Genomic DNA, 14,503 nt, shown 5'->3' on the forward strand with positions numbered 1-14,503 from the left:
AAAATGATGCCTCATTCTGAACAGTCAAGTGCAGCGCTGTCTGTCAGCCCACAACTTCCCCTGCCCCAGAACCAGCCCCAGTGCCCCCACATGAGAAAGGAGGTTAGCAGCTGTGTGTGTTGAAATAATAATAATAATAATAATAATAATAATAATAATAATAATAATAATAATAATAATAATAATAATAATACATTTTACTACAGTCTCTAAACAATACAAAGCTGAATCTGTTATGGGAAAGATTAATTAAAATGAATGAAATAAAAATCATTTTGAACAATTTTAATGGTTCAAAAAGCATAAGCCCTTCTAAAAAATTAAATAGAACACGTGCATGTAAGAACAGAGGAGAAAATCTGTGGTGTGTGCAGCAGACTGGGGTGACTGCTCTCAGTCCAATCTGAGAAGTTCACATGTTGGTGACTATGCTATTAGTTATATTATAGGAAATACTATATAATTGTATGTAATGTATGTCATGTACACTCTACAGAGCCAGGTCCAGGACCCTCTTCTGGTTTGTCAGGGAGGAATGTGGAGGAAGAGATGGAAGAGGGTACAGATCAAAGTGAGAGCGCAGAAACACAGGCGACAGAGAGTGAGGACGAAGATGTTGAAAGTAATTCAGAGGAGGATGGACTGAATTAGTGTACAGAAAGAGTCAGGAAGACAACAGAGAGGCAGGAAGAAAAACAGAGAGGCAGGAAGAAAAACAAGCTGATGTTGAGGTATTTGAAAGGGAAGAAGATAATCTGACTGCTGGTGACCCTGGTTTCTGGCCAGCAGATTTTACTGATCATTGTTTATTTCCTATTTAAGAATCAGTGTTGCAGCAAATAAATTAATCAAAATGAATTCTATACATGTCAACTGTCATGTTGTTCTTCTTTCACAAATATGATAATGATAGTCAAAAATACCATTAAAATGCATGATTGTATGTAAAATAGCATCAAAAAATGTTGCCGCTGTGTTGGGGGCCCTGTAAAGATTATTTTCATGGGGCCCAAAATCCCTAGCGGCGCCCCTGATTACAAAGTTAATTACCCAACAGAACTTAAAATACACTGTAGCTCTATTTTGCTGTATAGGTTTTTGTTTTTTTACAGAAACATTTTCATTGTGTATCTTATTCTTAATTTGATTCACTGCTATTGTTACTAATTACTGACATGGTATATGGAAGATGATGAAAAATAAAAAGCACAAAGGTAAAGCAGGAAATAATGAAACAAATCACAAGAATATTGATAATTATAATAGAAAACGGATACTATTTGCTGTTTATTTCCTTTTGGAGCCCTCGTTAACACTCATGGGGCAATTTAGTGGCCAGCCTCGACAATGAAAGGCTTTATTGAACATCCTTTTCAGCCCTGTTGACACGGAAGATTCCTCCTACTCACTCCCCTCGGGGTAGAACATTCAGACTTACAGACCCCTCACAGTGGTAGATAGCAAGCCTTTCCATAGCCTTGAGATTTCCTGCATAATCTCAGAGATACAAAGCTTGTTTCTGGGATAGGATTTTGCACTTCTAGTTTCCTCCAGAGTTTAGAGTGAATCCACATTTGTGAAGCCAGTAGAAATCAGTTAAACTGAAATGCAACTGGTTCCTTGTTCATATGTTGATTAATATACATTTATACTCATTTTACTATTCATTTACAGAATTTACAACTTCTGCTTCCACTGGCCACTTTTTTTTATTGCCCAGATAGCAGCCATTTGTAACAGTTCTTCTTTTGCATGTTCCAATCAATCCTAAATCTAGATTTTATGCCTAAACCTTTTACAAATAGCAAGACCTAACATCACTGCATTGCACATGTAATACAATGTGTCGCTACAGACACTTTTTTTTTTTTTTATCAATGGACTTCAGTTTGTTACTCACAATAACTCCCCAGTATGTGAATGACCGCTCTGTTGACAGGAGGCTGAGGAGATGCTCTTTGTCCGTCGCCAGAGGCTGCACTCGGTTGGAGGCTTCTCTCTGCTGCTGCTCCACTGTCTGTCCCATGTCAAAATCAAAGACATGAGCACTGACTCCAGCCCTGCCTTCCAGAGACTTTTCTTCAAGGTACAGACTGGCAGTCAAAATAATCAAAAGTAAATAATTATGAACTTCTTGTGCATCAAATATGGCTAAACATGGGTTTGATTAATTGACTTTTACCTGATTTTATATTTCAGGTACTGCAGGCATGCCTCGGGGAGCTGTTTCAGACTAGGCTCAGTATGCCTCCATCTGAACAGGAAACCAATTTGTCTGCAGGAGACTCACATGAGACACTGTCAGACTCTTGTGCCATGTCCTTGCTTTACAGACTTCACAAACCAAGCAGAGGATTTCTGTCTGTAGATGTAAGAACACAATATTTCCACTAATTATGGTCATTTAATGTGCTTCACATCAATGTCTGCTCTAACTTTTTCTTCCAGGTTGTTCTGATAAAAGCCTTTTTGTTCATTATTTTATGCGTTGCAACATAACTATGGTGCACGGTGCAACCAGAGATTCATTGCGTGTTCCTTGTTGTGCATCTGTTTTTGATTGTGGCGCAGGAAGTTGAAGAACTCCAGATGAAGCATAAGGAAACATCTATTTTCTCACATCTTGAAAGACTTTTGAGAGAGAAGAACTCTACAGAGAAAGGCGGAGACCAGATTGGATAAACATGCATACAGACGCTCTGCCATCTTGGACAAAATCCTGCCCTTTTCTTAATAATCAAGGAGTTCAGAGGGAGCCATGCAAATGGAGGAAAAGCAATAAAAAGGAGAAAGTATAGAAATGTATTGTATCAAACCCTGACCCTCCAAGTAAATGATTACATGATTTCAACATTACAAGGAAAGCGTTTACCCCTAAACTCATTTATCACCATATTAAGTGTTTAGCTCTGCTCAACATTTAGGTGATTCCTATTATTTACATAAAATAATAAGTAAATGTATTTGTGAGAACAAAATACTATATATATATAGAGAGAGAGATAGATAGAGAGAGAGAGAGAGAGAGAGAGAGAGAGACTTTGTAATTACTGATCACAAAAGCAAATGGTGTTGTTACAAATACTTTTATTTATTTATTTTTTGCAAGGAAACAATCACTTAGGTTTTTCTTCATACAAAATGTTTTAAATGTTTATACTCCAAGAGATTAAGATGGCAGTCCAAGGGTCTTCCTGTGGGGGGCTGATTGAAAGTACACAGTCCAATGTATGTGCACAATCTGTGTGTCCGTCTGTATGCACACATTGGGACATCTGTTTCTTCTTACGTGTGATGGAGGGGCGGCCCTTGGCAACAAAGTTTTGCAGAGATGCTCTTGCTTCTGATGGAAAAAAACTGGAGCCCTTCATTCCTGCTGTTCACTACCCCAAGGTGGCTTTGACAGCAATGAAAATGATGATCAAAATTATTCCAATGACAAGCCCAACGACATTTAATGTCTTAGCTGTCTTTGATGCTTCCACAGCTCTGGCAGAATCTCCCATGGAATTTGCACTTTGTGCCTTAAAAGAAATAAATGAATTCAAAAAAGATCAAAATTAGTTTTCAAATACAGATCAACTGTTAAACTCTTTTGAAAAACTAGACATGTTTTCTATCATTTTGATTATAAGAAAAATGACATTTAAAAAAACGTTTTATGTTCAGGGAAAGTTACTCACCTTGGTAGAGAAGACAATGGCAGCAATTCCAAGAGGCAAACAGCAACACAAAGTGTTGAAGATGGACCATCCAAGATAGGATGGTACAGCAGAATGGACTTGACCTCCTTCCATAGTGGCTCTGTTTTACTCCAAATAAGTGAATGAATTATGTTTTGTGGCACAGTGTCTGGGTCCAATGGTTGTTGGGGGTTGTGGCGAACACTTTTATCCCGGGCAAATGTGGGTGTGGTTTAAGGTGTTGTATAAGACAACTATGTGAGAAACTAGTGGGGGGAGAAAAAGAGTCTTTCTCTTTTGGGGCGTTGCTTGTGAGCTGGGCTGTGATGGATGGGGGAGGTGCATTTGGAAGAATTCCAAAATGGAGCCAAAACCTATGGAGGCCAATAGGGAACTATATTTAAATGGTTATGCAGTTCCACAACAGCATTACAATTCACCACATGTGTATCTAATATCTATCTAATATAGTATCTAGTAGGGGTGCACAGCCAGTGAGTGCACTATTTGTATTCGAGTTCGGATACAGGCTTTTAAAAAATAAGTTTGGATTTGTTATTTGTATTCGGAAAGAAACCAGAAGTGAGACTTCCGCCGAGCTAGCTTGCAGGAATAAAACAGGAATAAAATAATTTAATCATGTAGCTCTTCTAGACTTTCCAAACGTAATTGGACTGAATGGATCAACACTCAAAAAAATGTATTCACCGCTCACATGGCCGGTGGGCGCGAGCTGCTGCGGTCCCACCGGCCGGGCGCGTCAGTTCGAGACGCTTTCAGTCCAAAAATATGACTTGTGTCTTCTATTTTTTTTGACCAGGTTCAGACCAAGAATTAATGCATCGGGTCTGCTGCGGGCAGCACGACACACGCTTCACATCACAAGTGTACTTCAGCCATGAGCCTGGGGGCTCTCTTCACCAAAACCAAACTGTGGCAGTGTCTCGTACATGGATGTTTTTTTGTTGACTTTTGTTTTAATCTCTCTTTTTTTTTTTAAATTGCCTTTTTTTTAACGATAGCACAGTCGAGAGATAGACAGGAAATGGGGAGGCAGAGAGGCTGAATGACATGCAGGAAAGGGCTTTCTGCTGCGGGATTCAAACCGGGGCCGCCTGCAGTCAGGACTGTAGCCTCAACATGGGGCGGTAGCTCTACCAAATGAGCTAAACGCAGCGCTGTTTTAATCTCTTATAGTTGGCTCAAAATCATGCTCAAAACACATATCCAGATGTTTCTTTTTCTTTAGAAAACAGCTCCCAAATAATGAGAAACTTTGGACAGAAAAACTATTCTGGATCAAAGCATTATTTGTGTCCTTCGGAATAACATATTCAGGTTCGGGTGCATCCCCAGTAGGCCTATCTAGTGCATTTTCAGCATGGGGCTGCTCTACAAAAACTTCAAAGTCTTAAGGTTGACTATGGATAATGAGCAGAATACCACCATCTATTGATCAAGATAGGAATTGCAACAACAGAAGAATTATTCCAGCAGCAGACATACTTAGCAATCAGGATATTATACAATTTCCATCCATCCTTTTGCCGGTTTGTGCAGTTAGAACAGCAACTCCTTCTCATTTTCTTTTGCTGCTTGACTCCACTTATAACCAATGAGAAATGTCCCGCTTTCTGTGGCTGAAACCAAACCTGCATTATCAGATCCTCTGACCCGGTGTCAAAGCTCTCGTCTCGGTGGCACTGCAAGTCCGCAATACAAACGCACCCCATAAACCGTAGTCTCGTTTATGACAGATAAGACCACACAAATACACACATTGTATGATCATTTCAGACTAACATATTTACTCATAACACTCACACTGTTGAACTACATTTGCAACATGAATATAGTACCTCTTAGGCTTCCATAAAAACCTCTCCAATGACTCAGAGAGCCTAATTCCCGGTTAAAGACTGTTTTTCCTGTCTGTTACATTTCCTGTAACACATGGTGTAGGAGCCGCTTTTAAGTTAGTTTGTTTCAGTTATAGAATATTTTTATTATGTAGGATGAGTTTTGTTGATAAATTTGATGTATTATTTGTACATGTAAATGTTCAAGTGCTCTAGGTGGTGCTTCTGTACTGCAGGTGGTGAGGGCAGGGCAAGGTTTTTTTTTCAAGTATATATTTTTTGGCCATTATTTGACGGTACAGTTGAGAGAGAGGGGGGATGACATGCAGTAAAGTGAACTGTCCAGTTCCCTGAGCCAGCTGGCCTCTGATGATTATGTTGATTTTCATGCTCTGTGAATCATGCATAGTTATGGCAGTGCAGGTTTAATTCTAAGTAGGTGATGAAGTCATTGCTCCTGTATATCAGATACAAATAAAAATGTGTAATGATTATGATGTCATAATGTCATAATGTTACTGTAGCAGTCATTTCACTTGTATAGCCGATGTCAATCTGGCCCTCTGTGTTGTGTTTCTCTGTACGGACTGTCCCAGGTGGGGTTCGTATCCTGGTCTCCTGACGACGATGCAAACCGTTTTGCCAAGAGCTCAATGAGCGCTTGGCAGTCTGGTTAGCATGTCCTTTATGGATGAGTGAGTGCACCTCTGTTACACATGCAAGTAGGCTTGTCACGATACCAGAATTTCAGTAGTCAATACCAATACCAGTGGATTTCCACGATGCTCGATACTCATTCAATATAGGCCTACAGTATATAGCTATATATGGGTCATTCTTCAACTACGGGCAAATCTGTGTCCCTGGCAGATATAACAAAAACTGAAACACATTTCCTGTTTTTTATTTTTGGCACACTAACATGACATCAAGAGGAACTTTGAAAAAAATAATTATAGATAACTTATTAATTTTACTATATAAATCATAGGTTTATATGTATTGTTTTAACTATATTCCCATTGTCCCTGGCTCAGATTTGTGACATTCAATCCCTCTTAATGTTGAATTAAATTGTGATCTAAGAGTAACTTTATAGACAAGTGGTACATAAATCCCTATTTTAATGAAATGTATCATGTGTTGTAAGATATATTAGTGTTTTATGTATTTTTTGATAAAAAGAACACCTGTCCCTTGGGGTCTCAGTCATTTCCACCACACGCCACAAAATGTAACTTTAGGGATGTTTTTTAAAGGTCAAGTATAGTTCTAATTACTCCAACAGTCTTTGTTAGGAGAGCACATGGCTGGAGAGCAGAGTTGGCTCCCTGGAAGGAACTGAAAGTAGAGAAAATCAAGGTTTAATGTTGTCAAAACAAAGAGTATGTTTATTGGCAGTGTTGGGAACGTTACTTTTAAAAAGTAATTAGTTATAGTTACTAATTACTTCTCCCAAAAAGTAACTGAGTTAGTAACTCCACTACTTCACTATAATAGTAACTAGTTACCAGGGAAAGTAACTATTCCGTTGCTTTTTCTTTCTTTTTTTTAAGTTTAAATATGTCGAAGAATTTGGATTTTTTTTCTCTCATTTTTAAATTGTATTTTATTGTTTTCATATATTTCACTGATCGCAATTATGGAATGCGAGTGTGTGTTTTATTGAAAGCGAGGCTGGTGTGCCTATGAAAATAGGTTACAGTGGGTTTTTTAAGTGCTGTGGCTACAAGCAAATCTCATATTGTCTCTGTACAAAGACAACAAAGACCTTTTTAAATGTGAAAACAGCGGAGACCTATTCAAGATTTGCGTTTAATAACAGGCGAAACATCGAAATTAATTTATTCATGGCCACATTAAGTGAAATTATTAACTTTACCGATTATCCATCTGATTCGGATCCTTAAAAAGTCTTAAATTCATGTATCTAAAATTAAAGCAGATATCAGTGGAATGTTTTTGTTAATATAAGTCCTAAATAGTCCTATTTTCTGTCAGCAATCACTTACATGAAGTATTTCAGCCTAAACACGAGTCTCTCCGTCACTCTGCTCTGCTGTAACCCGAGGAGAAAATTTTCCTTGTGGGATACAAGTGTTATCCAATGAGGAGAGAGAACGGCATGAAGGGCTGTGTGTGCAGCCAAGGGATGCGCGTGAATGTGGTGACGTAGCACGAGGACCAATTGATGCCTGACAAGGGCGGGGGCTGCTAACTCATGGTGCGTTCAAAGAAACTCGTACTTTGTGTTTTTCCTTCCTGTGAAGTCATACCAGTTCGATCTGGTACGAGTTCACGGGTCGGAAGTTACGAGTGGCCGTTATAGGGAACTTTCACAGACAACAGGATGGTAAAAACACGAGCTACGGGTTACCTGGAACGCTACCAAGTCGTAGTTGTGACTTGAAGCTGTAACTTACGGTTTCAAAAGCCTGCCTTGAACGCAGCATTAGCCGAAACGGCCGTGAAGCTGATATCTGCTTTAAGGCCTTAAAAAGTATTAAATTTATTAGAAAATTCTAAGATGGTCTTAAATATATAATACACAGCATCATAAAATATGTATGCACTTAAACTTTTATATGAAATAACAGGGTATGCGCGCGGGGTCTTAAAAAGTCTAAAATGTGAAAATCTAAATTTTAGGTCTTAAAATGTCTTAAATTTGTTGAATTATTGTGTTCAAGTCTTAAATAATTTTAGACAGGTCTTACATTTTCTTATGCCCACCATGGGCGAGCATTTCACTCGCATTTGCCCCTAAAAAAAACAAACATGTGTGAACCGGAAAAATCACAAAAAGAAAGAGCACACGATTGGTCAAAAACTACAAATCCCACAATTCTCTGGCCTCAACAATAACAGTAGTTAGTGTAAGTAAGGGAGAGTAGAGCTGTCGGTGAAAAGAGGAAACAACGCCACGTCTGGTCCTGTTCTATGTAGTTCGTTCACACCGTCACCGTTTATTCGTTACGTCCGCGGTGTAAAAGGCCGTGACGCAAAGACGCGATTAGGCGCGAGACGCGGTATACGCGACTTTTTTTTTTTTTGCGACGCTACACCCGATTCTTTTATGGCGACGGGACCTTCGCGTCTTCGTCCTTTTCATCGAACGCTTTTTTTTCGCTCGAGTTTATACGCGCGACCAAACGCGAGATACGCGAGAAATGCGATTTATCGCTCGTTTTGACTTTGTGTAAATTCGCGTCTTCACGAGCCCGCCCATTTTCACTACAACAACAACATTTCTGCTCTCACCAACCATGGTTGAGGTCACAACGCTGCTGTAGCTGCTCTGGAAGAGTTCCAGCTGATGAGCTACAGAGACTTTAGAGTCAAAGATGAGCAGTGCGTCGCTGTGTCGGACTGTTTGGATTTAATGAAGAAGCTGCACAGAGTCAGGTGAGCAGAAGCTCAGGACAAACACTTCGCTCCGGGACATAATGTAGCTACACCTCACATGTTCTTGTCTTTTACCTCAGGGAGATTAAAGTAGTGTCTGTTTCCACTTTCCCTCCGATCTCGGCAGCTTCCCTCTGCTAGTCTGTGTGTGTGAGGCTAAACTGCGTGCGTGTGTGGTTTGTGTACAAACTGAACACTGCCTCTGATTGGCTTAGCATGAAACCTTACTCTGCCTCAACCAATCATCATCACTTATGCGGTTGTCTCGTCCCTCCCTCCTCCCCCCTCCCCTCACCAAAGGAGAGGAGGAAAAAACAACAACAGTTTAGCAGCTTCTGTGTCTGAGATGAGATGAGCCAAGTCGGAGGACAACGGCTTCACTGAGTAGTTTGTAACGCGCCTCATTTAATTGTCGGTAACGGTAACGGCGTTGTAACGGTGGAAATAGTAATTAGTTAGATTACTCGTTACTGAAAAAGATAACGCCGTTAGTAACGCCGTTTATTTTAACGCCGTTCTTCCCATCACTGTTTATTGGTCGTCATTTCCAAACAGCTCATATTTCCTTTGAATGTACAAATAATGTAAAAAATAATATTTGATATTGTGTATTTTGTGTGCATTTATTGATAGCTTTAAAGCTGAGGTCATCATGCCAATATAGCATGAAATTTTTTTAAAAATGTGACAGAATGTCATTTCCACAACAGTCATTTCCATCACTTTTTTGGAGGTGACTCAGTAATTTGTATGTCGATTGTCATTTCCAACACGTGAAGTCCTTTCCACCACACATTGTCATTTCCATCACATTACACATTTTCACATAAAATTCATAAGAATTAACAGTCAAACTAATAATATTTTGCAGTTTTGGAAATTATGCAGCTGAAATTTCAATAAATGCTCTGAAAAATTGGTTATTTTCATAATTTTGTTTGGAAAAACAACTTTTTTGTCGTGTGATGGAAATGACGCTTTCCACTTAATGTTAGACTAAAATGTCAAAAATAATATATTATCTAAATAATTTTATCACAACAGCTATCAGAATGTGTTTCTATACATAACTGAAAAGTAAAATATCTGAAAAAAATTCTCAAAATATACATTAGATTTTCTAAAATTTTCAAGACCAAATTTGCCCGTAGTTGAAGAATGACCCATATATAAAAACAGAACCCATATACTTCTAAATTCACTATACTAGGCTATTTTATTAAAAAACTCTTTCACATCAAATGTTCAAGTATTTTAACCCACTGTACTTTCACAACTTCTCAAAGAATTGAAAGTGGCAACATAAAGTTAAGAACAGTGTATATGGATCAACCAAAACAGAGAGTATAGCTAATGTAGTCTTTACTTATGTCATTCAATCAGTTCAACAAGAGAACAGTTGTTCTCATTAATTCACTAGGCTGTTTTCACACATAGGCTACTGGTGTGGATCAAGGGTGAAAATGATACATTATTTCATTTTTCAGTAGGGGAGAGTGGGGTAAGATGAGCCAGTAAGTTGACCCACCCCTTGTTTCTAGGAAACTATAGGAAAAAATTAGCATGTGACCAAATATTAGGGAGGCAGGCATCATTTCATGGAATCTGTGAAGGTTAGAACCATGTGAGTAAATTGGTTTAATATTTATGACCCAAAAATCATTTTTCACTCTCGCAAGTGAATTTTGTCGATCATAAGTTTTATGCGAATCGTGTTTAGACTAAAAGAGATTATTGTAAATTTGTTTTATACATGGGTTGTGGTATCTATGAGCTACAACATGAGGTAGTAAACCTAGCATGAAAGTGCAAAATGTTAGCTGTGAGAGCAATAAACCCAAGCTAAGGTAGCTGTGGGGTAAGTTGATCCATTTGGCCAGGGGTAAGTTGAGCCACCTATCCTATACACTTAGTGAATGTATTTTGGCTGTATATGTCCAAATGATTAAATCAAGATTCTGTATGTTTGTGATTACAGTAAGTATGTTCCTATAAACAGGACAAGTTGTTTATAGTGTGCCAAACTTTATGTGGCAAGGTGAAGAGGGCCCAGGTGGGGATTGAACCCACACCTCCCGGGTAAGAGTCATGCGCGCTTGCCAGTCACCCAAAGGGACATCCCCCTGGCCAAGTAGCCAGGGCACATCATCAATTGGAGGCTTAGTGACAGGACCACCACTGTCACATTTACTTTCAAAGAAAAATATCTGAGATTCTTCCCAAGATGCGATGTAATTGCAAAACTCCCCAAATCTCAGTGAGCTGGTGGCTCAGCAGGAAGTTTGTGTTCACCTGTAGCCTGGACAGGTGAAATATTAAGTAAAGGGGGAGGTAGGAGATGGATGGAAGGAAAGAAGGGGGGGTTGATCAATTTACCCCACTCCAGACCACTTTTTTTGAACATGCTATATTTTAAAAACAGTTATATTTACACTCATTCTGTTAATTTGTAGGGATGCAAAACATCCTGAAAGATATGCAGATGTGTTAGTTAGGAACAAAACTATAATTGTCTTGATGTAGTGATCCTGAATACAAAAAGTGGCTCAACTTACCCCACTCTCCCCTACGGTTCTTGTTCACACACGTTTGTTTTCACTCTGGTCCACCACTGGCAGAGTGTCATGTTTCCATGACGGGAAAAAGACACGTGATACGTCATGTTTACATTACGTTAAGTTGTGGCGTGCAGGCAGCTGGAGCGGATCGAGGTCTGACTGTGTTAACTCAAACGGACCGCACCAGAGTTCGACTGTAGCCACACCGAGACCACTCCTTTAGACCTAAGGCCTGTACATACTCCACAAGAACAGAGGCATTTGTTCCTTTTCTAAAGGTGGCAAGAACAAGAACAAAGTTAGTTCTGGCCAGGACATTTCATACTTCACAAGAAACTCTGAAAACAGGGCTGCAAGAAAAGAATGACGTAATTCTTTCTTGCAGGCCTGAAGAGAGAACAAATTTCCCTGTTTTTGTGGAGGGTTTTATATACAGGCCTTTATGCGTATAGGCCTAATAAGCAATTCGACAGGAAGCGACATGGCCTGCCGAGGGCAAAGTTGTAGATATTCTATTCACGGTGACGGTACCGAAAAAAAGCAGATATCAACCCAGCCTATTTTTTGCATGTTGGCATCGACCTCATACTGAAGTATAGGTTCTCATGACAACCGTATGTGCAAAACATTTTTGCAATTTTACATCTCTCGATCTCAATTTTGATCGGTGGTAACTTACAATTGAATTAAAAACTGTTTTACTAACCAGCACTGAGAAGATTCTAATCATATTTGATATTCTCCAACGCTAGTAATTACTCTGCACCACAATACAACACCATAATCAGGGTTAATTAAGCTCAGCCTTTTCACTGACAACAACACAGACTCAGAAGATTCACAAATGTGTACAATGATTTGATACAGACTCTACAGCTGCTTGCTTCTGAGGGAGCACAGACAACAGTGTGTGCAACTGCTAGGACTGGTTAATGGCTGAGGAGCCTTGATTACCACTTTCATGATGTCTGAGTTGTTGTGTTAGTAGATCAGATGTGAAATATCTGAATATATTCAATACTATTTTCATTACTGATAATTTATTGTTCTATTGATACATTTATCTTGTGTCAAAATGCATTAGTGTGCATTTGTTTTCTGTTTTAAAACATATTCTCCACCCCCGAAAATGTTCCACTTTCATCAACGATGTAGGCCATTATCTGCATATGATCTTTCTTATTAGCCTACTGCATTTTTATAGTTGTTATACATTTATTGACTAGTTTTTCTTTGAGAGTGTGAATGAATGTGTGCACTGACATCTTCACGGGAGCACTTTTTAAAGTCCGTCGTACTACTCTGTGCAATGGCAAATAAGTGTGTTCTATTCTATTCTATTCTATTCTATTCTATTCTATTCTATTCTATTTAGTGTTTTGCTCTGCAAGACATTTAAAATGAGAGACATGAGATGAAACAGCTGGATCAACAAGTTCACAACAAGTTTCCTGGACTAAACTTAGTTTTAGTGTTCCAGACAGTCACCAATCAGTTCAAATGTCATATTGACTGTACTGGTATAAAATGTTTTGAACACAGGAAAACCTAACTGGAGACTTAAAAAACAAAACAACAACAAAAAAAACTGTGTAGTAGATGACACACTGCAGCCATGCACAGATTTATTGTGCAACAGAAGATAAAAAAAGGCAGAGACAGAGCATTTAATCAATGGCAGTGTTGTGATTCTCGTGAACCAGACACTGGCATCAACAGCAGTTGAGTGTAGTGTGGTCACAGAAAATCCCCTCATAGAAAGCTGTCACTGAAATAACTCCTGGACTGAGTCAAACTCCACGCTGCAGTGGAGCAAAGTTCATTATTTCTCAGCAGCTGTCATGAACAAAAAGGTCTGGTAATTATTCTGAAACGCGGGGCATATACTATAGCAGCTGGACATTCAATTATACAAGCTAGCTTTATTGTGAATGACATTACATTTGTGTCTACACTATAACAACAAGCTGCATTTTTCCTGCATGTGCTGTACTTTACTGTATGGTCGGGAGTCCCTCATGCTCTGTGACAGTTTTGGGACCTTCCTTATCTGTTAAGTTGTGATCCCTCTTAGCCTTTGAGATCTTAATTCTGGGAAAGTTTCCATGCTTCTATTTTAAGACTTTGAAAGCCTGTCACTGTGGAATGTGTCAGATATAAGCACGACGGTGCTATAGGTAGCATCCCCGCTCAATAGTTAAACAACACCAAAGTGAATACCAAGTGGGGAAGCTCTGTGTGTCGCTGGAATGTTTTTATTCTTTTATCTGCTTTGTACAAGTCATGACAAACAGCCCCACTGTCTGGGGGTGTTTGACTGTTTGACAGGAAGCTGGGGCTCTGGAAGGACGAGGGTCACGCTCTCATTTTTTACTGGAATATGTTATGAAGCAGCCATTTTATCTTTTCCTGCCTGTGTGGTTGTTGGAGATTGCATTTTTCAAAGCAAAAATAACATGATATGATGTCTGTCCTCACACAGCAGCTGAACACACGGCAACATCTGAGTGAAGTTGAAGTCCTAGATACCGCAAGAAAACGTTGGCAAGGGCAAAGTGTTAATCTTACTGCCTCATATTATCAACATTAATAGAAAATTAACATTAGGCTATGTCCTGACATAGTAGCTGGCATAAAATGTTGACACAAAGGCCAATCATCACTTTGTGTTGTGCCATGTTCAGGGAGAAGATCTCATGGTATAGTTGGAAGACAAGTGCAAACAGCTGAAAGTCATGTTTGGCATACCCATGGGAACCTTTTAAATGTGGTTGACATTTAACCGGGAACAATAATCCACAATGTAGCTAGGCTACTATATGCGGGTGTGGGAAGTTTGTTTCAGGCCTCTCAACAGCGGTGCACCAGCAATCACTGAATGTCATGAAGGAAGGGTGAAACTATGACCTGCCCATAACAAATTATCTTACTCAGGTATGGTCTTAGCTCTGCTGATTGCTACCTCTGTAACATAAATAATGTCTGATCCTTATTGTGC

General features: G+C 39.2%; 1 protein-coding gene and 1 long non-coding RNA gene across 3 annotated transcripts in view; one reads left to right on the forward strand and one right to left on the reverse strand.

Annotated features, from left to right (window-relative positions):
- The window catches only part of LOC310996130 (uncharacterized protein), a 36,688-nt gene extending 33,827 nt beyond the window's left edge, over positions 1 to 2,861 (forward strand). For both annotated transcript variants that reach the window (XM_083985468.1, XM_083985469.1), the window contains exons 30-32: positions 1,940 to 2,086; positions 2,200 to 2,370; positions 2,572 to 2,861. In XM_083985468.1, the coding sequence (XP_083841594.1) occupies positions 1,940 to 2,086; positions 2,200 to 2,370; positions 2,572 to 2,682 (429 nt within the window). In that variant the 3' untranslated portion in view covers positions 2,683 to 2,861. The remainder of the gene's footprint in view (positions 1 to 1,939; positions 2,087 to 2,199; positions 2,371 to 2,571) is intronic.
- Positions 2,862 to 3,070: 209 nt separating this feature from the next.
- Positions 3,071 to 3,893, reverse strand: LOC310995395. The gene is made up of 2 exons (XR_014595828.1): positions 3,684 to 3,893; positions 3,071 to 3,524 (listed from the first exon to the last, which is right to left on the reverse strand). It is a non-coding gene; the product is annotated as an uncharacterized lncRNA (long non-coding RNA).
- Between the last annotated feature and the right edge of the window lie 10,610 nt (positions 3,894 to 14,503).

This window comes from Trachurus trachurus (genome assembly GCF_905171665.1).
Source record: "Trachurus trachurus genome assembly, chromosome: 13".
Lineage (NCBI taxonomy): Eukaryota > Metazoa > Chordata > Actinopteri > Carangiformes > Carangidae > Trachurus > Trachurus trachurus.